The following is a 24,104-nucleotide window of genomic DNA, read 5'->3' on the forward strand; positions in this document are numbered from 1 at the left end:
TGCAGCTGGTGGAGATGTTCTGTGTGAGGTATCATCTGGGAAGCTTGTGGTGGGGCACCAAGGGAAAACACATGGAGAATAGCCTCCAGGCCCTGCAGGGAAACCTGCTCCCCAGACACAGGGCTGCATGTCCCTCTCATCCGGGCCAGGGGCAAGGACCCCTGGCTGCTGGCTGAGCTTTCCAGAGGAGCAGGTTCACCCAGCAGTGGGGGTCCCTAGCCCCGGCCTGCATGAGCAGGACACACAGCGCAGCAGGGCTGCACACAGGGGCATTAGGAGGGAAGTGGGGAGGGAGGCTCCCACTTACACCCACCACTCCTCTGCCTCCGGACCTCCTGGCCCCTCGCAAGCACCCCTGGCCACTACAGACAGTCACAGCATTGCCTTCAGCCTATGGCGCTGGCTGGCTGCAGCGCCCCGGCCGCAGCGCACGCATCACGGGCACCGCAGGGCATGTGGGGAGGGTGCCCAGGGGGACTCGGCCACCAGCGGCGCTGGGAGCAGCTGGAGAGGTGGGAGATGGCCCAAAATCTCCGCTCGGGGCAGCCCAGGGCCGGCGGCTCTTAGCAGAAGCCCCTCTAGGAAGACGCTGGGGAAAAGCCGAGCGGAGCCGCGCCGGGTGCTCGGCGCTGCCGGGCGCCCGGGGAGGGAGGGAGGGGCGGGCGCGGCGATTGGCCATGCCGGGCGCTCAGGCCCTGCCCCGCCGGGGCCGCCCGCTGCCCGGCCACTTCCCCGCCCGCGGCTGCCGGGCTGCCCGCGGCTGCCGCCGACCATGGACCGGCAGAGCGGTAAGCGGGGGGCAGCGGCGCCCCGGGCGGGCAGGGGCTCGGGGACCCTCCGGCGCGGCTCGCCCTGGGGCTGGCGGCCGGGGGTCGCGTCTCCCCTCCCGTATGAGGGCGGTGAGGTCGCTTTAGGTGCGGTTTTGGGATATGTATGTGTTTCTCCTCGGCATGCTCCGGTCGGCGGAAAGCCAGCCCGAAATGCCGCTGGGTGGGCGCTGCCGGCGGGACCCTGCCCGGGCTGGCCCTGGCGGGTCCCCGCTGCCGGCCGAGCGCCGTGCGAGCCCCGCACTGGCGAGCGGCCGCGGGGAGCGGGCGGCTGGGGTTTCCCGACGGCGCCGGTGCCGGTGCCGGCCCTGGGAGAGGCGCGGCGCCGCGTCCCGTCCCGTCCCGCCGGGAAGCGCCCGTGCCCGCACCTGCGCGGCTCCCGCACGGCCTCTGGCATCACTCTCCTGTAGCTCCAGCCTTTGGTCTGGGGTAGGAGTAAACCTGCTGGGGCCTGGAGTCACCTCGGTGAAGAGGGGTCTGGCTTTTCCATGGGAGCAGAGGGAGGTTTTCAGGGAGCTGCTGCCGAGCATCGTCCTGGAGCTGTGGAGGAGGCACAGGTGGTGGCGGGGTGTAGCACGGGGGCTCCTGGCCCTTGGCCTGTCCTTGTAGGTGCTATAGCAGCACTGGCCAAAAATAATCATAGCCAGAGAATGAGGGGAGCTGCTCCGGGTCTGCAGGCTGTGAAGATGCTGAAAGCCCTGAAGGTTGTGCTGTATTCGCAGCTCTGTGTGAGCACCAGAAAGAGCTGAGGGTCAAGAGTTCCCCTTCCCGATGTAAAAGGATGGGGTGGTGTTTCCTCAGTGGAAACTTCATATGAGGATTTTGACTCTTTGGCCGCAGATTGTGGTGTCTGTGCTCTGAGAGCAGCGTTGGTGCCCAGCTGCCTGGGGGGACAGGGACATCCCTCCTCAGGGGCTGCTGCTCACCCTGAGTGCCACCGAAGGGATGGGTGGCTCTGAAGGAGGGGGTAGTTGTTGGAGAGTGCTGGCAAATGGCACATGGTGCTAGCGCTGTCCTCAAAGGTCCCAGAGAATGTGATGGATGGATAAAGGGCAGAGCAAACAGTCAGGACTCAGCTCTGCTCTTGGCTTCCCCTTTCCACTCTGTAAGCTGGGAGGAGGACACCCCGTTTGATCCCAGCCCACCCCGAAACACAGACAGTCAAACCTGGCAGGGAAGGGAGAGGTTCAGAGTTAATGCTGTGCTGGCCACTGGGCCCCCTCCTCTGTGCCTTATTTTTATTACTATTATTTGGTTTTATGAAACCATCTGAAGTGTTTAAAGCAGACTTCCGTGGCAGGTTGTTATTCCTTCCTCCCTGCAGCAGATAACTTTTGGAGAACGAATCCCATAGCTGTCAAATGAACGAACTGCAAGACAGATCTTCCAGGCTGTGGCTGGGTGTTTGATGCGAGATAGCTGGTGTGATGCAGTGAGCAGAGCTGTGTGGGGTCCCCATCCCAGGGTATGGCGAGGTGCCCTGTTTGCTGATGAAACGACCCCCTCCTGTGGGCTCCCCGAGGAAGATGAGGATGTGAACATGCTGCAGCAGCTGGGAATTGTTGGGTGACTCCTTTGCTGTCCCTCCTGTGACCACTCTCCCTCCTGTCCCCAGAGACTGGCTGAGAGATCAGGAAGGGACCAGGAGTGCAGGGAGAAGGGGGCAGTGCCCGCCCTCGCCACTGGTGAGCCAGCGGAGGCTGTCAGTGTACTTGGTGGAGACGGGCCCTGGGGCAGGGCTTAGCTTGAGGGAGCCCTTGCGTGAGCGAGCCTGCAGCGGCCGGACCCCACAGTTTCGTGTGGTCCTGCTCTCTGAGCGCTGGCCCTGCCGTGGGAGAGCTGCTCTGCTACTTTTCCCCTCCTAGGTGCCTTCTATGGTAACAGCAGCGGTGCCTGCCTGCTTTGCTCTGAGTGCGTATAATGAATTGCTGTTGGCACCCACGTTGCTCTTTGCTAACGTAAACGTCCTCCAGACCCTCCTGTTCATCACCCAGAGCCTCTGGATCCCTCGGAGGGGCCGTGGTGTGTGGAGGGGAGGTGTGGAGGCCTCAGTGGGCTCCTTTGCTAATGCACGGGATGCTGTGTCTGATGGTGGATAGCAGCTTGGCGTCTCCCGTTCCCAGCCTCTCCCTGCTCCTGTGCTGTGGCAGCACCTTTCTTCCCCTGAGGCTTTGCTCAGCCCCTGCGTGCTCTACCTTGCTCTCACTTTATGATCCTCTCGCTCTTTTTATTGCTTTTCACGCTCCATGTGTTTCCTTACAGGCCATGCAGTGAGCTGGGCTGGGCTCAGCTCCCCCGGCAGCTAAACTAGGGGAACTCGGTGCCATGGGCTCTTTGTAGGGCGGTTTGGGACTGTGTTGGTGGAAAACTCTGTGTTTGTGTGTGATTTGGGAGGACTGTGCTGGTTTGCTGTTCAGTGTGTTGAGCCCTCGCTCCAAGCAGGGCTGTGCTCGCACGTGGCTTCTCCGTGTTAGTGACTCTTCTCTGACCTTTTGTGCCACCAGAATTTAGGTCTCGCACCAAACTTATCTGTGGTCTAAATCCAGCAGAGCTGGTGGAGATGTGTCAGGGATAAACTTGGCTCCAGCTCGCCCGCAGGAATGGGGAGGCATCAGGGGTGGTGGGAGGGAGCCTGGATCATTCTTGATCTGCTGCCTAAAACTCGGCGGCAGGAATCCCGTCCACCCCTCGCACGTAGCTGGTGGAAGGGGGTGTGGAGTGGGAGAAACGTATATCGGCCCAGCTGTTAGCGCGCGAGGCAAGTGCGGCGCTCTCCCCCGCATTGCAGCCATTCCTTCCGCTGGAAACTGAGCTGCCCGGGTCCAGCCAAGGCGGCGGCGGGCCTGTTTATAGCCGGGGAGTGGGCAGGGAAAGGGGCCGGAACCTCCCTCCAGCTGCCCACCATGCTCTACCTTCCGGGGTGGGAAGGTGTCAGGGGGTGACACCAAGCAGAGCAGGGAGGCACTTGAGTTATTTGCCCGCATATCATCAGATACCCTTCCACGTGCAATGCTGTCCTTAACCAGTAGAAATGGGTCTCACGGCCCTGTCTCGTTGCTGGCTGTAGGTATTCGATCTGTAAGGATTAACCTGCTTTTTATTTCGCGTGTGCTGCCCTGGGGGCTCGCTTTGAACCAGGGCGACATGCAGTCTCTGGGCAGCGTGGGGCTCTGGGCAGCATGTGTTTCTCTGGAGCCTCGTGTTCAAAGCGGCCTGCCGGTTCTGGAGAGACCTAAACTGTCCTGCATGTCACTGGTGTATCTGTTGCAGCACAAAGAGGCTACTTGCAAAGAGAAAAAGCAGGCTTGCACCCCTTACTGACTGCTGTGTTGTTGGTGTCCTCCAGCCAATGTTCCTGGGGACTGTCCTATCTCACTGGGTTGTCTGGAAAATCTGCCTCTTTCCAGAGTTTGCTGTTGACCTGGAAATGCTCTTTTCCGGTGCAAATGTGCCGAGTTGCAAGGCTCATGTGCGTGCTGCTATTGAGCAGTGATGTAAGCTGAAATTCTCCTGCCTGAAGGCAGGTGGGCATTTCTTCTCTCATCCCAGGAAAACTTTGTTTTAAGGTTTTAAAGAAGTTGTCTCACCCCAAATAATCAGAAGCCTTTTAAGAGGAGGACAAGGAATGAAAATTGGGCTTGATCCCAGAGCTCCTGTTGTACAGTAGCCAAGTAACTTGCTTGGGACATAAGATAAAGATTTTGCAGAGTGCAGACTTGAAGTGGTTTCTGACATCCCAGACCCATGTCCTGACCACTTACCTCTCACCTACACCAGCTACTGTCTAGTCTGGCATGGGTGAAGGTCTCTCCTGAAGAGCAGGTACCTTCTTCTGCCTGTAAGGAACCTTTCTTTTCCAGTGAAAATAACTGGCAAAACTGTCAGTCCTGCAAAATATCTATTGAACGTCACTCTTCCAAGGCAGCAGCAGGACAGTTTTGTTGGAAAATTCCCAAGGAGCTCTGCACTGTCTCAGCCAGCCTGGCCCCTTACCAGGTAAACAGGCACCCCGGCCAGAGCGCCCGCGATGAATAGCGCTCATCCCTGCCACCCGCGAGGAGGGCACCCACACACAGCCAACAACAGCCTGGCTTTCATCACCCTGCGGTGCTAAAAGTTGTGGCATTCAGGGAGCTTGAATGGCTCTGCAAAAACTAAGCTGATGATCTGCAGCCTCTGCAGTGGGGATGGATGAAAAGAACTTATTTCCCAGTCTCTCCTCACCAGGCTCCCGCCACGGCAGTCGGCTCTGCAGCCCCTTCGATTTTGCTTCTGATACGTCTCCCGTCTCATCAAAGGCAGGCTCTCTGGCAGGCAAGGGAAAACACTGACATTTCGTAGGAGTTTGGAACAAAAACAGATCTTTGCTGGAAGGAGTTTCCATGCTTCAAAATCTCTTTTTGAAGTGGCTTTCATGTGCATGTGATCCTGGAAATGATAGGAAGGGGTTCTGGGTGACACTGGTTTGCTCTGATTGCTGGCGATTAGCATGGAAAGTGCCTGGAAGATACGGAAGGAGCAGCTTGAATAATGGCTTTAGGTCCTGTCCCGGTTCCCCCCTCCCCACACCCCACCCCCGGATATTTTGTACATTAAAACCACCAAACGTGGTGGTGAGGGGGACAGTCCTTTTTTGGTTTATCATCCAGTGGGTTCAGCCTTCTGTTTTATGTGATTCCCGGTGTAATTTTATGCTTTGGGAAATTGAGGTTGTAAAGGACAGAGCCAGGAAGGGAAGTTGTGTAGAAATAGGTTTGATACCTGGTTTCTGTATCTTGACGTTAAAAGCAGATGTGGTAAATCAGTCCAGGCACTGAGGGAGTCATCAGCAATAACCAGAGTAGTCATGTCTTCCCATATGTTCAAGCTTGTAAACTTTTCTCCTGTGATAAGCTCATTTTCCTGACTCTCCCCTCCAGCTGCAAAAGGGTTAAGCCGATAGGAAATGCTGTTGGGCCTCGTGGCCTTGCCGCTGCACCTGATGCTCCCGATGGAGCTTGGCAATGGAAGGAAACGGAAGGGCTGTTCTCAGCTGAGAAAATACGCTTATCCTGCCCTCAGAGGGATCCTACAGGGCAGCACGTCCCAGTCCCCTCCCAAATGCCGAGACCTTTCTGACGTGCTCCGGCTGCCCTGTCCCAAGCATGTGCTACTGCTCTTCCTTGGTGGCCTTTCAACAAACCATGTCTCCTGAGGGGACAGTGAGTGTGTCCCACGTCTGCCCCCAGGCAGGTGGCCTTTCCAGGCCTGGGAACGTGGGGTGGGTGGGATGTGTCTTGCCCGGAGCAGCCCTCAGGCTCCTGGGGCCGTGGTACAGGGCAGGGGTGTCCCTGAAGGCTGCTGGTGTGGGGGGTGCCAGTGCTGGGAACTCGTCTCCCTTCCCCCTGACTCTGCCAGGATGTCTCCCCTGGAGAGGATCTGTGTTTTCACCTCCTAACTTCCCTGAAAAGACGTGTCTGTGTTGTGCGATGTGGCTGAAAGCATTCAGAAAAGCAGAGCCTGCTCTAGGCTGGTGGGTGCCTGATCCACCAGCTAATTCCTTCTGTTCCCACAAACCCTTTCCTCTCTTTGTGCATACCCTGCCAGGTGAGGGTCTTGTATCCAGCCCTTCTCCCTCCTCTGTTTCCAAGGATCCAGTCATTACTGCCCTGTGTGGCTCCTTTTACTAGAAACACATCTGATCTGCTAATCTTCCTGCCCCCCCCCGCCGGTGGGGTGTGGATTATTGAATCCACATGAGATGTTTTGGAGCTTAACTTCAGGGAAGGGTGATGATGTACAGGACAGGGAGAGCGTGGCCTTTTGGGATGCAGAGAGCTTCCAATCCTTGTCTGTAGTCCCAGGTCTGGAGAAGCCACCCAACCCTTGGTGGTAACCACATAGACTGTGCCCATCTCCGCACAGGGCAGTGGGGAGGGCATGCTGGTGGGAAGGCTATAAGGAGCATTGGAGTGCTGAGTGAGCAGGTTTCCCACCACAGTGATTGCAATTAGTCATAATTTCTGCTGTCCTGGAGGCTGAGGTTTGGTGGAGACAACGGGCTGCAGAGAGGCAAGGGAAGACACGGGCTTTGGATCCCCCCAGATCTGAGCTAGCAGCTCTGGCTCCACAAACAGGAAAGTGTGACCTGGGGAGACTTCCTGGAGCTCTGCTCAGGCTCTTGCACTGCTTAGAGAGGTGGATGTTTGCAGGGATGAACAAAACATTGGCTTGCACAGCTTGGCCTGCGTCAGGCACCCTCGGGCCAGACCAACCCTTTTTGCTCCATCGCTAGAGCACAGTCCCATGAGAAGCCTGCACGAGTGTCCGTTTCCCTCCCTGGAGCCTTTCCATGGCCACTGCTTGCAGGGTGGCACCTCTTAGCACACGGCATAGAGACCACAGTCGGTTTCTGTACTCCCCTTGGGCCAGGACACCTTGCTGTTGAGCGTAGGCAGCTTCTTGTCCCGCAGCACGTTCCTGCTTGTCCCCTCACCTCTGGAGGCCGCAGTGCATGATCTCCCTGTCTGCCTGGCTCCAGTTCCCAGAGGTTTCCAAAGCCTCTTATCTATGAGTTTATTCCTGAGCTGCCTGCATCGTGCTGCTCCCAACCAGCAGCGATGGGGAAATGCAGTGCCCTTGTAGTGCCCAGGCCACTGGAAAGGCTTGTGGGGAGACAGGCAGCATCTCCCTGCTCCTCTGGCCGCGGCTACTCTTGCTGCCAGGTCCGGGCTGCTGAGCTGGTCCCAGAGGCCTTTCCTTGTGTCAATGGAGTGGCCAGGCCAACCTGCTGCTCTCTGCACAGTTTATTTTGAAGAGGCCAACGCCAGAGTTTTGCTTGGAAAAAAACCACAGTTTATTCTGGGTTCTGACTAATCCTAACATCTCTCCTCTGCCTGAAGCTTGTTTTTTATACATTACTCAGCAGGTCTCACCCCTGCCTGACTATTTCTTTAAAAGGGCATCGCAGACCTCTCTTTTCATTTATTATTTAGAAGTGTTCTGGAGCCAGCAGCTCTTATCATGCTCAGACTCTCATCTCCGTGCTCCCGAGCTCACTCTGCAGAGCATCCTGCAATGTGGCCGCTTTGATTTGCGCTGATTTTTGAAACGTAGCCTTTAATGACTGAATCTGGTCCTTGCATGTCTGTGGAGCTAAGCACACGGATAAGTCTGAGCTGTATCTGGAAACAACTTCTCCCTGGCTTTGGGGGCCTCCAGGGTGTGGGGGTCCTTCCCCAGCCCTGTTAGCAGCACCAGAGGTCAGGATGGGGTAGGGGCTCTCTGAAGGCTGTTTGCCCCATGTCCTGCCAGGGGCATAAGCAGAAGTGTTAATCAGGAATACCTTGACTACAGGCAGCGACAAACAGCAGTGCCCGTGTCCTTTTATTTGCTTTGCTTCTTGCTTTGCTCAGCACTAAGAGAGTGATGCAGAAACACACACACACACACACACACACACACACACACCCCGGGATCAGCTGCAACCCTCTTTGTTTTAGGGGGATAAAGTTTGCTTTTGGTGAGCTAAAACAAACTACCACAATTACCCCTAGGAGACAAAGAAACTGCTGCTAAGCCATCAGCAGAGGCGGGACGGTCCCCAGGCAGGGCAGCCCCTGGCAATGGGGTCCAGCCACAGCGTGGGGCACTGGAGGGTCTTTATCTGGCTCAGTCGCAGGAGGCGTTTGTATGCAGTTCAATCAGCCTGTTAATTATTACCTGCACCGCTCCGGCTTGTGAAGGCTAGCTCCATCCATGCTAGCTGCTGCTGTGGACCATCCTGCAGCAGGACCCCGGCGAGGCTGCTCCTGCCGCACTGGGGCAGTGCTCACGTTCCTCCTCGGGGCCCAGCGGCCCCCTTGGTGGCTCGTTGTCTGCCAGAGAGGCCTCTGCCTGCTTGGTGCTGTGGGCTTGCGGCTAGGATCATGCTGCAGGGCGGTCTGGCCAGCCAGGGACCGCCACGGCTCTCCCAGCATCGTGCCCTGCGTGCATCTTTTCGCTAGGTTTTTCTCTGCTTTCGGTTCCCTTCCTTTGAATGGGCATATATGTTTAGATCTTGCTTTCAGTAGATGGGCCAAGGGAGAACTGCCTAACTTTTAAAACTATGGAAAATGTAACAAGTGCTTCTAAACCTTCCTTTGTCCTGGCTTTTAAGCACTTTGCATGGAGTAGCTTTGCAGTGCCTCTGTTGGAAGCAGCAGGAGAACTGAGGCCGGGAGCAGGGAAGGGGCTGGCGAGTGGATTGGGGGGGTGCTGGAGGGCCTGCCACCCTCGCCCCATCCCACGGCGAGGCTCTGCTTCCCTGGGCTGCAGGCATGCCTGGAGGCGTCCCAGCCGCACGGGCGAGGGGCTGCGTGTCTGCAGCAGGACGCTTGGCACCCGCTGCGCTGGATGGCAGCAAGCCGGCTCCACATCTCCTCGTCGCGAGCTCCGTCTCCTTGCTCCCGAGGTGTGCAGCGTGCCGGTTGCTGCCACGCTCGTGGGTGATCCGAGCAAGGTGTTCCCGTCACGTTTTTGCAGAGCGCTTCTAAAGGTGCTCCCCTCCGCGCCTCTGCAGCCCCTTGCCGTGGGCTGGCCGTGGAGCCTCGCCGCTTGCGGGCTGCTCTCCTGCTCGCTCCGAAGCGCTGGGCACTCTCCTGTGGGCAGCACCACCATCGGGTGATCTGTTGCCTGGTTACGCTCTCCCGGGGTTTGGATGCGAAAATCTGGTTTGCGCTGGCTGGCAGCAATCTCTATCACTCTAAGAGCCATCACTCCTTAACCAGTGCCGGACGTGGGACTTCCTCTGGGGGTCTCGTCTCGGTCTGCAAGCACCCAAACCCTCGAGTGCACAGGGGAGGCAACCAAGAGTCACATTTGCATCCCAAAAAGAGATTTCTCCATAGGCCTGGTCCCTGCTGTCTTGCTCCGAGCTAATTTCGGTGTGATGGTAAGTTGTGCCTTGGCCGGCATCCTAATTTAAAGCGAGCTCTCTCCTCTGAGGCCTCCTGGCTCCAAGGGGCAGAGGGCAGCTGTCCGCTTTGGCCGGGCAGGAGTGCTGAGCCCCTGCGAAGTCGGTGCATGCTCTCCTGCTGCCCCAGCCAAGGGCCCTGGCTCCATGGGCACCTCGAGGGCAGCTGCAGTGACAGCGTCTGACTGGTGGCCTGTGGCTAAACAAGGGACGCAGAGTGCTGGCGTTCACAAAAAGCCTCTGTTAACAGGAGGTGAGTGTTAGCTCTGGAAGAAGCACCCAGCACGGGGAAGCTTTCCCGGCACAGTGCCCACACCCGCTCCGGAGAGACGCGAGGAGAGACCACGTGCCCCTCTCAGCCCCTTTGGGTTCAGCTGTTGTTTATCTGCTTGGCTGCAAAAGTGGCCCCTTTCTCCCCTCAACTTTCTGGGCCACTTTCAGCCTGGTGTTTAATGTATTTTCATGCGAAGCAGAGGTCTCTAAAGCCGGTTGGCCCACTGGTCCTTGGCCCCTCGGCACAGAGAGGTGCGACTGCAGCAGCTTAGCCAGGGCGGTGCAGTTAAGCAGCCTAATCTGATAGCTGCTATCTGAGGACGTGCAGAGCCAGAGCACATGGTGCTCTAGAGCTGCACACACAACTCTGGGAGCGTGAAAGGTATTTTGCAGGAAAGATGTGTCCTACAATCCAACAAGGGCTGCCCGGGCTGTTTCGCCCAGCAGCAATGCCAGTTTAAACAGCTTTGGCCCCTCTGATGTGCCTGTGGCCTCCCTGGGGGGCTGCGTGGGGGACGCCCCCATTCCCCTGCCCCATGCGAGTTATTTCTCATCGGGACTGGTGCCCTGATGGGATTGCACTGGGCAACCCCCCACCAATAAGGCAACAGGGTGGAGAGGAAGGCTCCTCACGCTGTACTGCGGCCCTGCAGTCAGCTGCCACCAACGGGAGGGTTTCCACCACCTCCTCCAGGCCTGGAGCTGAGCTCTGAGCATGGGCATCTCCTCGATTTAGGCTGGGGTGACTTAGCTACAGACTAGCACCTGCCCCTCTGAGCCACGCTGAGAGGGCCGAGCCTTGCAGCAGGGCCTGGCCGGAGCCGGGCGCCACGCGTCCCAGTGCAGCTCAGTAGCGAAATGAAGAGGGAACCACTGTGATCTCCCCTTCTCCAGTACTTGCTGTAATGCAGTTATACAGGAGAGAGGCTTGACTGGCTTCACTGCAGTGTGAGTGATGGTTTCTCAGATGTGCAAGCTGGCAGTGACATGAACACAGGTGATAACCTTCACCCCGTGTCAGCTCTGTCAGCCTGTAATTACACTTCTCTCCGCTCTGGGCTCCTATTTCTGTCAGGTTGAAGAGCACGGGGAGGATGTAAAACTCTCCTCTCCTGGAGAGAGTGGCTTGAGCAGGACTGGGATGGGGACATCTGGGGTCTTCCTCCTGTGGCCAATTCCCATGTACCCAGGCTCTCTGCACAGAGGGTCCCCTCTGCTCACACGAAGTTGCCCTCTGCTCTTTTCCCCCATCCATGGGCTGGCAAAGGACTCGGAGAAGCTCCCTCTGTGCAGAGGACCAGGCTGGTGGGGAGAGTGCTGGTGCAATGGCTAAAGCGTTGGTGCGAGGCAGGAGGGCTCGGAGCGAGCGGCTGGAAGCGTGGCACTGCTGCTCTTCCCCAGGCTTGGACTCGCTGCTCGGTTGTTCTCTTTTGGAGCGGGAGAGTTGCTGAGAGCGAGGCCAGTAGATAAGGCTTTCTGCAGAGCTATTTATACTAGGGGAAAATGTGACATTGTTGGCAAAAGAAATGGGCCAGGAGCAGGACCCTTCTCCCAAACCGTGCCAAAAGCAGCTGAGGTGGTGGTGGTTTTGTAGTGCCACAAGACAAGGCTCTGGGCTGTCGGTGCTGGTGGGTTAGTGCTGGAAAAAGAAGCCACCCTAAGCTGCTGTGAGTGTTGGGCTGGGCTTCTGGAGTAGATGGGACTTAAGATAAAGGAGGATAGGCAGACACTGCTAGGGCAGTCGTCTTGCTATTTAATCCCTCTGGTTGCTCGTCTCCCCCTCCCCCAGCGCTGGGATGGGGCAAAGAGAAAGGGTTAGTGGGGCCCCTCCGAAACCTGCAGGCTCCTTCACGTAAAAGGAGAAGCCAGGGAGCAATTACAGCGAGAGGGAGAACTGGTGGGGGGATCTTCTGTCCCCTTAAGCAAGCAGGTTTCTTGTTCATCCCCCAGCACTGATTTTCCAGGGTTATCAGCTAAGGATATGAATTACTGTAAGGTCACGATGATGAAATCCCCCGGGGCTGCATGTCCCTGACTCGCCTTGCACAGCTTTGCTCTGTGCTCCGAGGCGCTCCTGTGCTGCCCTTCTGCCTGGGAAGGCTGCATGGAGGCATGGGGAGCCGGGGGATGAATTCCTCTCTGGGGTGCGCCGGGAAGGTCAGCAGGCTTGAGCTTACCATGTGTTCAGCAATGCCTGGGGATGCTGTGACACCTCAGCAGGGCAGTTTGTCCAGCCCTGGGGTGGCAATGCTAAAGGCAACTGAGTTGATCGCCATGTGGGTGCAGAAAGGGGAGCTGGCGGGGTGTGCGGTGAGCGGGGTGGCTCCCAGCCACGCGGGAGTGAGACTGATCCGCTCGGGCTAACGCCGATGACTGGGGTTGATGTTGAGTCTAAGACGCTCCTTCCTCATCTGCCCACTCAAGGGGCCCTTGTTCCAGGGAGGAGATGATTCATGTGCATCAAGCGGCCCCTTAGCAAATCTTCCACTGTTATGGGACGTTTCCAGAGCTCAAGTGTGATAATTAATGGTTGGCTTTTCTCTGAAACCCTCCGGGCTGGAGCATGCCAAGTTGCTCTGTAACTATATACCCAAAAGGGCTGATATGGAGGAGGTACTTTCCAGTCTGGCATTCCTCAGCCATTCCCAGTTATCCCTCCCAACAGGCTGTGCCGTGGCGGGGTCCAGTCCCCGTCTGCTCCGTGATCAGCTGGGGCAAAGGAGCTGAGCCCCGCAAAGACTCGGGAACCGGGGAGCCCTGCTCTCCGGGGCCGAGAGCCCTCGGCTGCCCTGGGTCGGGCCCCCCGCGGCCCGCTCGTGGGGGCAGCCCTCTCCGGAGGAGGAGGAGCGGCAGGAGGCTTTGTGCATGCCACGGCCCACCAACGGTCCCACCGGCAGCATGCACAAAGGGACAATTCTGGGAGAGCCGCGCTTCCTCGCAGGCTACCTCCTTCCCCTCGGAAAGAAACCTCCGCCTGAATGGAAAAGGGCCTCGGGAGCTAGTGTGGTCCCTCAGCACCGGGGCTCAGGAGGCCGTCGCCTTCCTCAGTGCACAGAGGGATGGTGAAAGCTAGCGGCGCTTTTGGATGCCGGGGCTTCCTGGGTCACCGGGGACCGCTGCCGTCACGGGGTGCTCAGCCGAGTTCCCGCGCCGTAGCCCCCGGCGGTGTCCCTTCCCTGGCCCCCACCCCACCTATTTACGGCTTCCCAGGAGCTATAAATGTTTGTTTGCTGCCGGAGGCGGCTCTAAACAGCCCTCCGCAGGCTGGCGGATTGTCCTGGGGCCCTGCCTGCGCCAACAGGAAGCTTTTTATTTTTGCTGGGTTTTTATTTTAGCTACAAACAATGGCTGTCACTCCCCGCATCCGATTTCCCCCGTCGCCCCCCTCACCCGCAGCCTTCACCTGGCCCGGGAGGAAACGCGGCTGGGCGCAGGCGGAGGCAGGAAAAGCCGGAGCGGCGGGGCGCTCGGCACCTGGGTGGCCCTGCCTTGGGCAAGCGGAGGGGCTGGGGCTGGCTGTGGCATGGGTGTCCCTGCGCTGCCCGGTGGACCAGGGCAGGGGTGTTATGGCGTGGATGTGACTTCTCATGAAACAGCATCTCCCAGGGCTCTCTGAGGCCGGGAGCGTGGACCCGCGTTGCTTGGGGTGACAACCCCACGTGCATGTCCTCATCTCTTCCCCCTCCCAAAGCCGTGTCCGTGCACCGGGAAACTCCTGCCTCAGCCCAGCTGGAGCCTCTTCCTCCTCCTTGCAGGTTGCTGGAGCGAGACCCTGCTTTTTCCTCCCGCGACGGAGCACAGGACGGGGAGGCGGGGAAGGTGGGCTCTGCAACCCTTATCTGTGCGCTGTGGAAGCGGGTCCCTGAGAGGGGAGTGCTTGCGGGGTCTAAAAATAGAGACGCCCGGGGTGAGAGGTGGAGAGAGGCCGTCACGAGGACGGGGCGCAGCTCCCATGGGCCAGGGGGGACCGCGGCCAGTGGGACGGGGAGCTGCCAGCATCGTGCTTGGTGCTGCTGCCAGGGTGGGCTGTAGCAGCAGAGAAAATACCGTCACGCTGTCCTTCCCCAGCAGCAGCGGCTCCCTGCCGGCTCTGCTCAGCCGCGGGAGTCCTGACCAGTGTCTCTTCCCCCAGCACGTCCAGCCCGAGCTAGCTAACACTAAAACCATCTGTTGCCACGGCTCCTGGCCTTCCCAGGCTTAAAGACCTCTCTAACATCTTCCCATCCCTGCTGCGGCAATCAGAAAGGCTGGAAACTTGGAGAGGAGTGAGTTGTGAGCGGGGAGGGCTGGCCTCCTTCCCCTGCCCTGGGATGCCTGTTTCCAAAGCCCAGCTCAGCCCAGCAAGCTGGTCCGATCCCACTGGGTTTAGGTTGCGAGAGAACCCCCTGAAGAAACCAGCAAATGGGACTTATTGTTAGCACCAGGTAAAGGCGCAGGGCCGGAGAGGTCTCATGAGCGAGACCGTGCCTCAGCGGGAGGGGGACACGGGGTCTTTTTTTGGCTGCTTCACCTGCTCAGCACCAGTGGTCACGTTGCCTTTCCCCCGGGGGTGAGCAGAGCCCTTTGATGTCCTGCTGCCGTTTCCGTTACAGGGCTTTGTGGTTTCATGGCTACGGTTGATTGAGGCCCTGAGGGCCCGGTTGCATGCTGACACCACTGCTGTCACATCCACCCCAGGAACGCGAGCCCTGGCTGTGTTAAGGCATGTGTTGCCTTTTGTCCATGCTCCAGCTCCAGGGTAGCCCCATCTCCCGGTCTGCAACGTTTTGGGTAAGGCGGCAGATCGGTGCAGGGTCTGGCATTCGTTCCTCCCAGGTGTGGCAGAAGTAACGCGTGGGTTCCCCTGCCAGCCCTGTCCTTGGTGCACTGGGTGACCTTGCATCGGCTCCCGTTGCCCCCAGTGCTGTGCCCGCTGCCTGGGCAGGGCTTGGGAGCCCCATGGGCTGGCAAGGCCCTGAGTGACCTCTGGGCTCCTGCATGGAAATGGGAGAGCAGCAGCCTGGAGCGTTTGGGGTGGGGAGCCCCCGTGCTGGACAGAGTTGGTGGCCCTGGCTGGGCTGGGGGTGGACTCCCCTGGAGCTAGTGCCGGTGTCGCTGTGGGAGATTGGGCTGTCCTTGGGTTCTCCGGGAGGGTGGTGCAGGGCTCGTGTTGGAGATGGCAGACAACGAGCCCCTCAAAGCCTCCAGCGCCGCTGCCCCCACTGCGGGGCTGAAGGGGTGTGCGTGGGGGTAAGCCCCCCAGCACAGCAACGCCGGAGCACTCTCCCCTTGCTTCCTGCAGCCACCTCGCTAACCTTATCTGGGCTGGGAGCCTAACGAGCATAGGAAATTAATTCCTTCCCTTCCTCCGCTCCCCCGGGCGCAGGCTCGGCTTGGCGGTCCGTGTGCCCTCCTCTCGGATCACAGGCCTCTTTGACTGGCTCACCCCCCTTGTGTTTCGGTGCGTGTTTAACAAGGGAGACGCAGGGGACAGCTCAGCGAGGGCGAGACAAAGGAGCCTTCAGTGCCGGCCCCGCGCACCCCGCTCGGAGCCGTCGGTCGAGGCAGCGCTGATGAGCTCACCAGCCTGCAATGCCGGGCGACAAAACTTGCTTATCGGGCACTCTCGCTCCTTGTGCGCGCGGGGGTCTCCTAGCCCCTCTCACAATGCACAGTGCCAGCTCTGTGGCTATTAATAGAAATTTGTTTGCCCTTTTGCCCTCGGCTAGGCTGCAACCCTGACACCCAAGCTGGTGGCTGTGATGGGAGGTCCTGCAAGTGGTGGGAATGGGTATGCCCGTGGGCAGCAGGGCCTCGGCTTGAGTGTGGTGTGCGTAGCTGATATAGGACACGTGCATGGTCCCCATCCCCTCCGTGGCCACCTGGGAGCCCTTTGGGCTGTGCTGTGTTGGGATACCAGGAAGATGCATGTGCCCCCCTAGATCCTCGCAGAGGATTTAGCAATAGGTGGGTGCTGGATGGACAGGGGAGCACCTTGCTTTTCAAGCCATCCTGTCCCCCGCTAGCCCAGCACCCGGCCAGGCCCTGCAGCTGCATCCTGGGGAAGGCGGGAGACGGATGTCTCACCTGGCCTGGACACCGTGGCTGCCCAGCTGCCTGGGGGATGTGTGCTCCCATCCCGCCCGTGCAGCGCTGGCGTGCAGCACCATGCAAACATCACAGGGAGAAGCTGCTCCTCCTCCCTCCCTCCCTCTCCGCGAGGGTAAGGAGAGGGTGATGAGGGCGATGGCAGCTGAGCACTTTCCAGCTCATCGCATACATGAGGCTCTCACATGGCCGGAGCAGCTCCCTGCCCTTAGCAGAGTGTGCTGGTGGGGGGCATCGAGCAGAGCGCCAGCAGGACCTGGGCTCCTCAGCTCCGTCCCTGCCGGGTGGTGTTTCCCCAGCTCCAGAGCTCAGCAGTGTTCATGGGGATAGGGAGCCCTGGTCCCTCTGCAGCTGCGCTCTGCTTCCCGCAGGCTGGTGGGAGCTGCCGGCTCCTCAGCCTCGCCTGCGCTTTCTGGAGCTGTGCTGAGGCTTCTCTCCCTGCCCAGGTGTCTACCTGCCCCGTTTTGGCCTGCCCACGGGAGAGGGACGATGTCAAAGCCGGCCAAAGGGGCTGACGTCCGTGTTTAGCTTGGCTCCGGGGAGGGAGGAGGAAGCAGAAGGTCTGTGCAGATAGAGGCCCGGCAGCAGGAAGAGGCTCATGAGCTGCATCCTGCCTCGCGTCCTGGGGCAGTGGTGGGCTGGGGCTGGAGACCGCTGCCTCGCTGGGTGGCCCCCAGGCCCCCAGCCCTGGTGGGGGGAGAGCCCGGGGGCTCGGCTCGGCGGAGGCTGCTCTGCAGCAGCCCCCTGTCCGCGATGCTGCCGTGGGTGCTCGGGCACTCTCCTTGGCGTGGAGCAGCCGCTGGGGCAGGCAAGGAGCCCGGCGCCATCCTCGCATCCCCCTGCCACCGCTGCCCTCGGCCTCCCGGGGGGAGGCATGGCGGCGCCGGAGCTTTGCCCCCTTCCCGCCTCCGACGGCTCCTGCACAGAGTATTGCTGGGGCAGGCGGGAAGCCGCCGCTTGGCTGCAGAAAGGCACAGGGCCCCGCTCCTGTCGGGCTCCCGTTCGGCCAAAAAGCTTTGCAAAGCAGCTGTTGTTGCTATCCTGTCCCTGCCTCAGTCTGAACTCGCAGCCGGCTTCCACGTGCCGTTCCCAGGGGACTCGTTCCCTGCTCCGGCCTGTGGCTCGTGGGGGTGGAAGGGGGACAGTATTTTAACAGCAACCGTCCCCTCCCACGCCACCAAAATCCTGGGTCAAACCTGTAGCAGCCCAGTCTTGGCTGGGCATTGGGCAGAGTGGATGTGGTGTTCAGGTAGCTGAAGCTTGTTGATGAACGAGTAATGAGGATGAATGAGTAATGAGGATGCTGACATCTCTAAGAGCACAGCACCTGCACCCAGTGCCAGCCCTCCCTGCTGCCCCGCTCTCCTTTGCTGGAGGAGCAGCCCCAGAGCTGTGGGGCAGCCTGTCCTGCCTGCTTTGACATGCCACCCAGAGCCTGTGGTCACAGGTCGCATCCCTGGTGCTCTCCGTTTCCATCACCAGGGACGGGAAGACCCCAGTGGTACGGGTAGAGGGAGAAGGGGGACAGGGGGGTGAATACTGCTGGAAAGCATGTCCAGCCCAGCCCAGCCCAGCCCTGGTGCTCCCCGCGTGCTCTCCCCTCCTTGCTAACTGTCCCTGCTAGTCAGCACGTCGGAGCTGCCTCTGCGGTCGCCCCGGCGTCTCCTCCCGCCCTGGTCCCCAGAGACCCGGAGCCAGCTGCGATCCCGCCTTGGCTCTGCTGCGATGACTTTTGGTTGCTGCCTGCCAAGAGAAGGGATCTTGCTCACGCTTGCACTGGAAGAAGCAGCAGCTTGTTTCCCCCCCGTCTTCCTTCTGTAGCCGCCAAAGCTGAGGGTTTGCTGGTGTCCCTGAGCTTGGCCTCTCAAATCTGGACTATCTTAGGTGTCTGATCCTGGAAGAGCTACTGTAGGTATCACCAGAGCATCACTCAATGAGCTGACGGGCCCCGCGGCTGTGCTCTGCCTGGTACCGTTTGTCTGGCCGGGAGGGTGTGCAGTCCCCACGTTTGGATCCAGCTCCGCTTTGCCTTGTGTTGTTCGGAGGACATCAGGGAATGAGATCTGGAAGCAGGGGGGTCGGCGTGGTTGAGAAGCCGGTCCCAGATTAGTTCCAGGGGGTCCGGTTACAGGGCTGGCGAAGGCGCTCGGCCCTCGCAGCAGGGAGACGGGGCTCAGGGAGATGCTTCACAGGCTGGACAGGCTCCTCTTTGGGGACTGTCAAGTCCCACTCTGCACTGAGCTCTTCCCGTCATGGCAGGGAAGGCCAAGGAAATGCTGCTCCGTGGCCCTGAGCCAGCAGCAGTGGCTGGTGAGTGGCAATGCCTTCCCTTTCCTCCTGCCTTCCCTTCCCCTCTCCAGGGCTTTCCCCTGGGAGCCCTGGCTCTGATCCTGGGCATGGAGGCGGCATGTATATTTAGGGGGTTATTTCTCCATGGTTAATGTCAGAGTAAAGTACAGGAACAGGCCTGGGCTGAGGATGTCAATGCTCATGCAGAATTGGGGCTGGGGGAGCTCACGAGAGATTTGGAGTCCAGAATTCAACCTGCTCAGCCCTCCCCAGCCACCGCTGGCCAGCACGGTCTCCCCACGTTGCCAGTCAGCTGCTGCCAGCATAGAAAACACTGCTTTAGGTGACAAGTTTTGTAACCCCGTTTTGATATGCAAACACCCAAATGTTTTTGAGAATTAAGCATTACAGGCAGGGGCAGACTCCTGTGCTCTAAGTGTAGTCCCGCTGCTGAAGTATACTTTTGCTTAATAAAAATGAGTCCATGAATCTCTGGGCCAAAGAGATCTCCATTGCAATACATGTTGTGCCTGTAATGGTGATTTGCTGCAAATTCTTCCTTTCCTTCTATCTGCTGGGTTCTCACCATCTCTCCTGCCTGCTTTTGTCTTCTGGGCTGACCTAGGAGTTGAGTTGCACTAGCTCCAAACCAGCTTCCAGGAGCCCAGGGGTACCTGGATCCCAGCAGAGTGACTGGGAAGCCGAGAAGTGATGGTTTCTGGTGCCGTTCCTCTTAGCTCAGAAGTTCAGCCCGTCTGAACCTCTTTGCCTTGGGGCTATGCATAGGTGGCATTAAGGCACCGGTGTTGGTCTGTGGGTCTATTGCTCCCTTGGATGGCTCTTGGGGCAGCTTTGAAGAGTGAACTCGAGACTGCAGGCTGAGCTCTGCCTCTCGAGGGAGGCTGGAGCAGGCCGGTGGCTGCCGACCCGCGTGGCTGAGCAGGAGCTGCCACGTGCTGCCCCTTGGTGCGGGTGCTGCACAGGGAGTCTTCCCGCAAGAAGAAGGCACAGGTGGGCACCAGCACGCAAAGCGCCAAGTGCTCTTCTCTGCTACCTGGGAAGCTGGTAGCTAGTACTCCTTAACGCAGAGCCGGGGTGGGAGAGCCCTGCCTTTGCTGCAGCCCCCGTCCCCTCCTCATGCACCTTTCGGGCTGCCCACCTTGGGCAGGGGTTTGGGGCAGGGACTTCTTTCCTCCTGTCACAACGCAGCACCTGTCACAGCAAGGGGCACCAGGCATCAACAAGATGCTGTGTGGGGGACAGAGGTCTAGTTTCATCTGCCTGGAAGAAGATGCGTGCTGAGCCCTTTGATAGTGATCTGATAGCCCGGAGAGCTCATGTTTCCGCTGCGGGCTCAGCAGGCTGTGTCCTGGCACCCGGGGGCAGGCGGAAGAGCGTGTGCGTGGGAGGAGCACGTGTGGTCTTAGCAAATACCACCCGAGCCGTGCTGGGGCTGTGTGGGGGCAGCCGCTCTGGGGCAGCTCTTGTGGGGTCTTCCCCATGTTGCAGCCCCTCTTGAGCACCTGCTCTGCATAGCCTGAGGCTGAACAAACTCTTTTGCTTATTTACTTTAGCATCTCTGGCAGTGCCCCGGCACTCCGTGCATTGCACGTCTAGGTGTGAAAAGGGGAGAAACCCACTCCAGGGACAGGATAGTGAAATCCCTGATCTTGTCCCAGTTTGGAGCCAGGAGGTGGATCAAAATGTGCCAGGCCTCAGGGCTGGGTTGGAAAGTGTCTCTGGCCTCCTCCATCCCCTTCTTCCTATGCCTGCCTCTGCTCATAATGCTGTGCCTCCACTGCTGCAGCAGGGAGGCCAGGGCTCCTCTCAGCACCCAAGGGAGGGCTGAAGGGCACTGGGTTGTGTACCAAGTTGTGTGTTCTTGCTTCTGAAATACAGCCACACCTGTGCCTTGTTCTGCTTTGCTCCTTGTGCCCCTGCCCCTGGTGCAGGGGGATTTGGGGGTAAAGCCCAGGGCTGCAGCTCCTTCCCGGCTGACAGGCTTTTCCCTGTTTCCCCCAGTGCTGGACCAGCTCCTCCCAGAGCTCAACATCTTGCTCAAACTGCTGGACCATGAGTACCTGAGCTCCACGACGCAGGAGAAGAAGCTGGCCGTCGCCACCATCCTGCAGAAGCTGCAGCCGCCTCCAGGTCAGTGCGTCTGGCTCATGCTGCGCCCCAAAGCCCGACGGCTGTCCCCAGGGATGGCGCGTGTGCCCAGTGTGGCAGCTCTGCAGCACACCCCACAGCTGGGACAACGGCCTGGGCAGAAGGGCCTGGCCAAAAAAGCTGCAGCAGGGCAGGGGAAAAGCTTATTCAGCCAAGGAGTCCTGATGCCTATTCCTGCTCTTGCCGTGGTGTCCCAGGAGGATGGCCTGGCCACGTGGTATCCTCGCTGCTGCTTCTGGCATAATTTGCAGTGAGATTTGAACAGAGCTAGAGCATAAGTGGACGGCGAGGTGGAGGTGACGGGAACAAACACGGCTTGCTCTCCTGGCACAGTGCCGGCGCCGCACTCCCACACCTGCCTTTCATCCCCTCCGGAGAGCGTCCTAGCGCTTCTCTTGTCCAGCAGCAGCGTGGATGTATCTCCCTGGCGGTGCCGTTGGTGGAGGGAGTCCTCCAGCTGCCCTTGAGCAGCACAGACGCCGGCATCGCACGCGAGCCGGCACGCTCCGCTGGCTCTGTCCCTGTGATTTACGGGAGCCTTCTGTGTATGGATGGACTTCCTTGCCTTTTGCAGCCATTTCCCACCTGGCGAGCCAGGGGAGCTGCAGGTGCGGGGGGCCCAACCCAAGCTCGTGCCAAGCACCTTCCCGGCCACCACGGGGACGTTTTGCCTTCTCTCTTATTTCCTGGCCGCTCTCTGCAGCAGCTGCCCCTGCTCCTTGCAGGAACCCCCCATACCCTGTCTTGGGTGCTGAGCGTGGGCGGCGAGCGTGCATCGGGATGGCTGGCGCGCCAGGAGCTGACATCAGCTGGCTCGTGTGCAAACGGGCCCGCGCAGGGGCTGCGTGCCGGGGGTGCAGCCCTGTTAGGGTTGGCCCGAGGCTGCTCCACGTTTCCTGTGGAAACGCTGGTTCGCAGAGGTCTTCCTGCTACCAGTTTCTGCTGAGCGCAGGGCTTTCCATGGGAAGGCTGCAAGGGCCGTGCACTGGGGAGCTTCAAAGCCTTCCCTACCTCCCTCCATCCCCGGGTGGGGTTGGCAACACTCCCCGCTCCCCAGACACCTCATGCAGAGGAGTGCCCCGTGGCACAGCGGCTGACGCAACCCGGCTGGATGAGGATGAGCTGGCCCATGTCCTTGGGTAGCATTTGCCAGGGAGGAGAGGTGCTGGTGCTGCCCCAGCCATCCTGCCCCATCTCCATGCTGAGAGCTTCCCCCATCCCTCCCCAGGGAAGGACGTGGACTACCTGTACGTGAACACGGCGTCCCTGAACAATGGCACCAGCTTCGTGGAGTCCCTCTTCGAGGAGTTCGGTACGATCGGCTGCGTGGCTGATGCAGACTGCCTGGGGCGCAGCGCTTGACGAGTGCTGTGCTCATCCTGGGGCTCCCACATGCCTTCAGCTGGGAGCTGAAGCGCTCAGGGCATCTCTGAAGGAAGCGGGTGAAATGTCCATGGCCTCATGCCTGGCACAGGGTGGGCACTGTCGCTGTGGGTGCTTGCTCCCACTGCTCCATAGCTGCTCGCAGTGCTGTGTGGCCCTGGGGGAGTCCACAGGCACCCCAGCCTGGGTGCGTTTATCAGCCGTGCCCCCCTCCTAGCACCTTCATGGCGAAGGGCTGCAGGTGCTGGTGTGGTTTGGGAGCTCTTCTGAGGGCCTGGCTGGGGAGGCTGGCTCTCGGGTTTCACTGCTCCCTTTACCCTCTCCCCCTACCCCCGGCCAGACTGTGACCTGCGGGATCTCCAGGACATGCAGGAGGACGATGGGGATGCCAGCGATGGCATTGGCTTGGAGCTTGCGAGGAGCCAGACAGCAAAAAATGTAAGTCCCTGGATATCCACCGGCAAGGTCTGACCTGCTCGGAGAACCTAGGCATCGGCACTGGAGGTGGTGGAGGCTGGGGCTGAGACCCCAGGCCGGGGTGGAGAGCAGGGTTGCAGCAGGGTGCTGGAGCACCCTTAGGGAGCTGTGCTGGGTGCTGCCAAAGCCCCCAGAGGCTGCAGCCAGACATGGCTCTGCAGCCAGGTGGACCTTGCTGGTGCCTGTGGAGGAGCAGGCAGTGGCATGGGGGGTGAAAGGCAGCAGCACTGATGGGGAAAGGCTCGTTGCGGTTGTATCTGGGATGGCATCCCCATCCTGCCCCTTCCGTCTGGGAAAAAACTGTCATTCCAGACGCACAGACGTGGCCCGTTTCTGCCTCTCATCATGGTGGCGGCTCTTCTGGGGACTCACAACCTGTCTCTGCCTGGCTAACGCCCATGGTGTATCTGCTGTAGGTTGCTGTGGACCCTCCTCCACCATTACCCACTACTCCTCCACCTGAAGACTACTACGAGGAAGCCCTGCCTCTGGGCCCGGGCAAAGCCCCAGAGTACATCACGTCCCGCAGTAAGTCCCGCTCCCAGGACAGCAGAGGAGCTGCCCCGTGAACTGGACGCCTGCATCCCAGAGGGGCTCCGAGTATCCCCTTCCAGCCTAGCAAAGCAAGGAGGCCCTCAGCAGGCTTGTTAGCTCATCCCAGGGAAGGAAACGATGCTGCTCCCACCCCATGTCCCTCCTGTCCTGCTTCCTCTCCATCCTGCCGCAATGCTATTGCAAGGAGCCGTCTGCTCCAGCTTGATGCAAAGGGAGTGATGAGGAGACATCAGGCTGTGGGAGGACCAATGCTCTGACGTCCCAGGCATCTCTTCCCAATGGGGGGGACTGTGAGCTGGAGTATCCGCTTAGAGGCCCTTGCCCAGCTGCCCAGAGCTGGGGTCACGCTGCCAGCAGGGAGGTGGCTGGAGGGGCGGGCGACAGCACGCTCCCGGGCCCTGCGCGTGGACCCTCCCTGGCTGCGCCTGGCACCTTGGTGAGGTGCACGGGCAGCGTGCGCTCCTCTGCCAGGTCTGGGGAGATGGGCAGAGAGTGTGGGAAGAGGTGCTCAGGCTTTTCCAGAGTATCTAGTGGGTAAAATCCCCATTAATATCCTCCGCTGCCCCTCTACATCCCGCTTGAACCAGCAGCTGTCCCTGCTTCCTTTGTGCTGGCCGTGCCAGGGCGTGTGTACGTGTTAGCGAGCGCACAGCGCGCCAGGGCTGCATGATCGCGGGGTCCCCCCTGCTCCAACCCAGCCGGGTGCGGGGGTGTCCCACCTCACGAGCCTGCCTGCCCTCTGCTTTCTCTGCAGACAGCTCCAGCCCCCCCAACTCGATCGAGGATGGATATTACGAGGATGCAGACAGCAACTACCCCGTTACCAGGATGAACGGGGAGCAAAAAAACTCCTGTAGGTATCTGGGTGATCTCAGTGGGGAGGGGAGAATTTGGGCAAAGTCTAGCCCTGTGACATGGACCTGAGCTGTCAGGAGCAAATCCTGGAGGTCTCATTTGTCTGGTCCAGAGTTCAGGACTGATTGTGTCTGTGCTGTGATGCTCAAGTGCCTCCATGTAGCAAGGGAGCAAGGACAGGGGAGACATCGGGCTTTCCTGAGTTGCTCCTGCGTCATACCTGCACGCAGGCACCTGCAGGCTGCTCTAGGACCCCA

The 24,104-nt window shown here is 59.7% G+C and overlaps 1 protein-coding gene across 2 annotated transcripts in view; it reads left to right on the top strand.

The window, feature by feature from the left end:
- The first annotated feature begins 726 nt into the window (after positions 1 to 726).
- AFAP1L1 (actin filament associated protein 1 like 1) overlaps positions 727 to 24,104 on the top strand; it is a 31,351-nt gene continuing 7,973 nt past the window's right edge. For both annotated transcript variants that reach the window (XM_026122739.2, XM_026122740.2), the window contains exons 1-6: positions 727 to 788; positions 20,431 to 20,559; positions 21,806 to 21,889; positions 22,301 to 22,398; positions 22,854 to 22,965; positions 23,747 to 23,845. In XM_026122739.2, the coding sequence (XP_025978524.1) occupies positions 773 to 788; positions 20,431 to 20,559; positions 21,806 to 21,889; positions 22,301 to 22,398; positions 22,854 to 22,965; positions 23,747 to 23,845 (538 nt within the window). In that variant the 5' untranslated portion in view covers positions 727 to 772. The remainder of the gene's footprint in view (positions 789 to 20,430; positions 20,560 to 21,805; positions 21,890 to 22,300; positions 22,399 to 22,853; positions 22,966 to 23,746; positions 23,846 to 24,104) is intronic.

Source organism: Dromaius novaehollandiae, chromosome 15, assembly GCF_036370855.1.
Source record: "Dromaius novaehollandiae isolate bDroNov1 chromosome 15, bDroNov1.hap1, whole genome shotgun sequence".
Classification (NCBI taxonomy): domain Eukaryota; kingdom Metazoa; phylum Chordata; class Aves; order Casuariiformes; family Dromaiidae; genus Dromaius; species Dromaius novaehollandiae.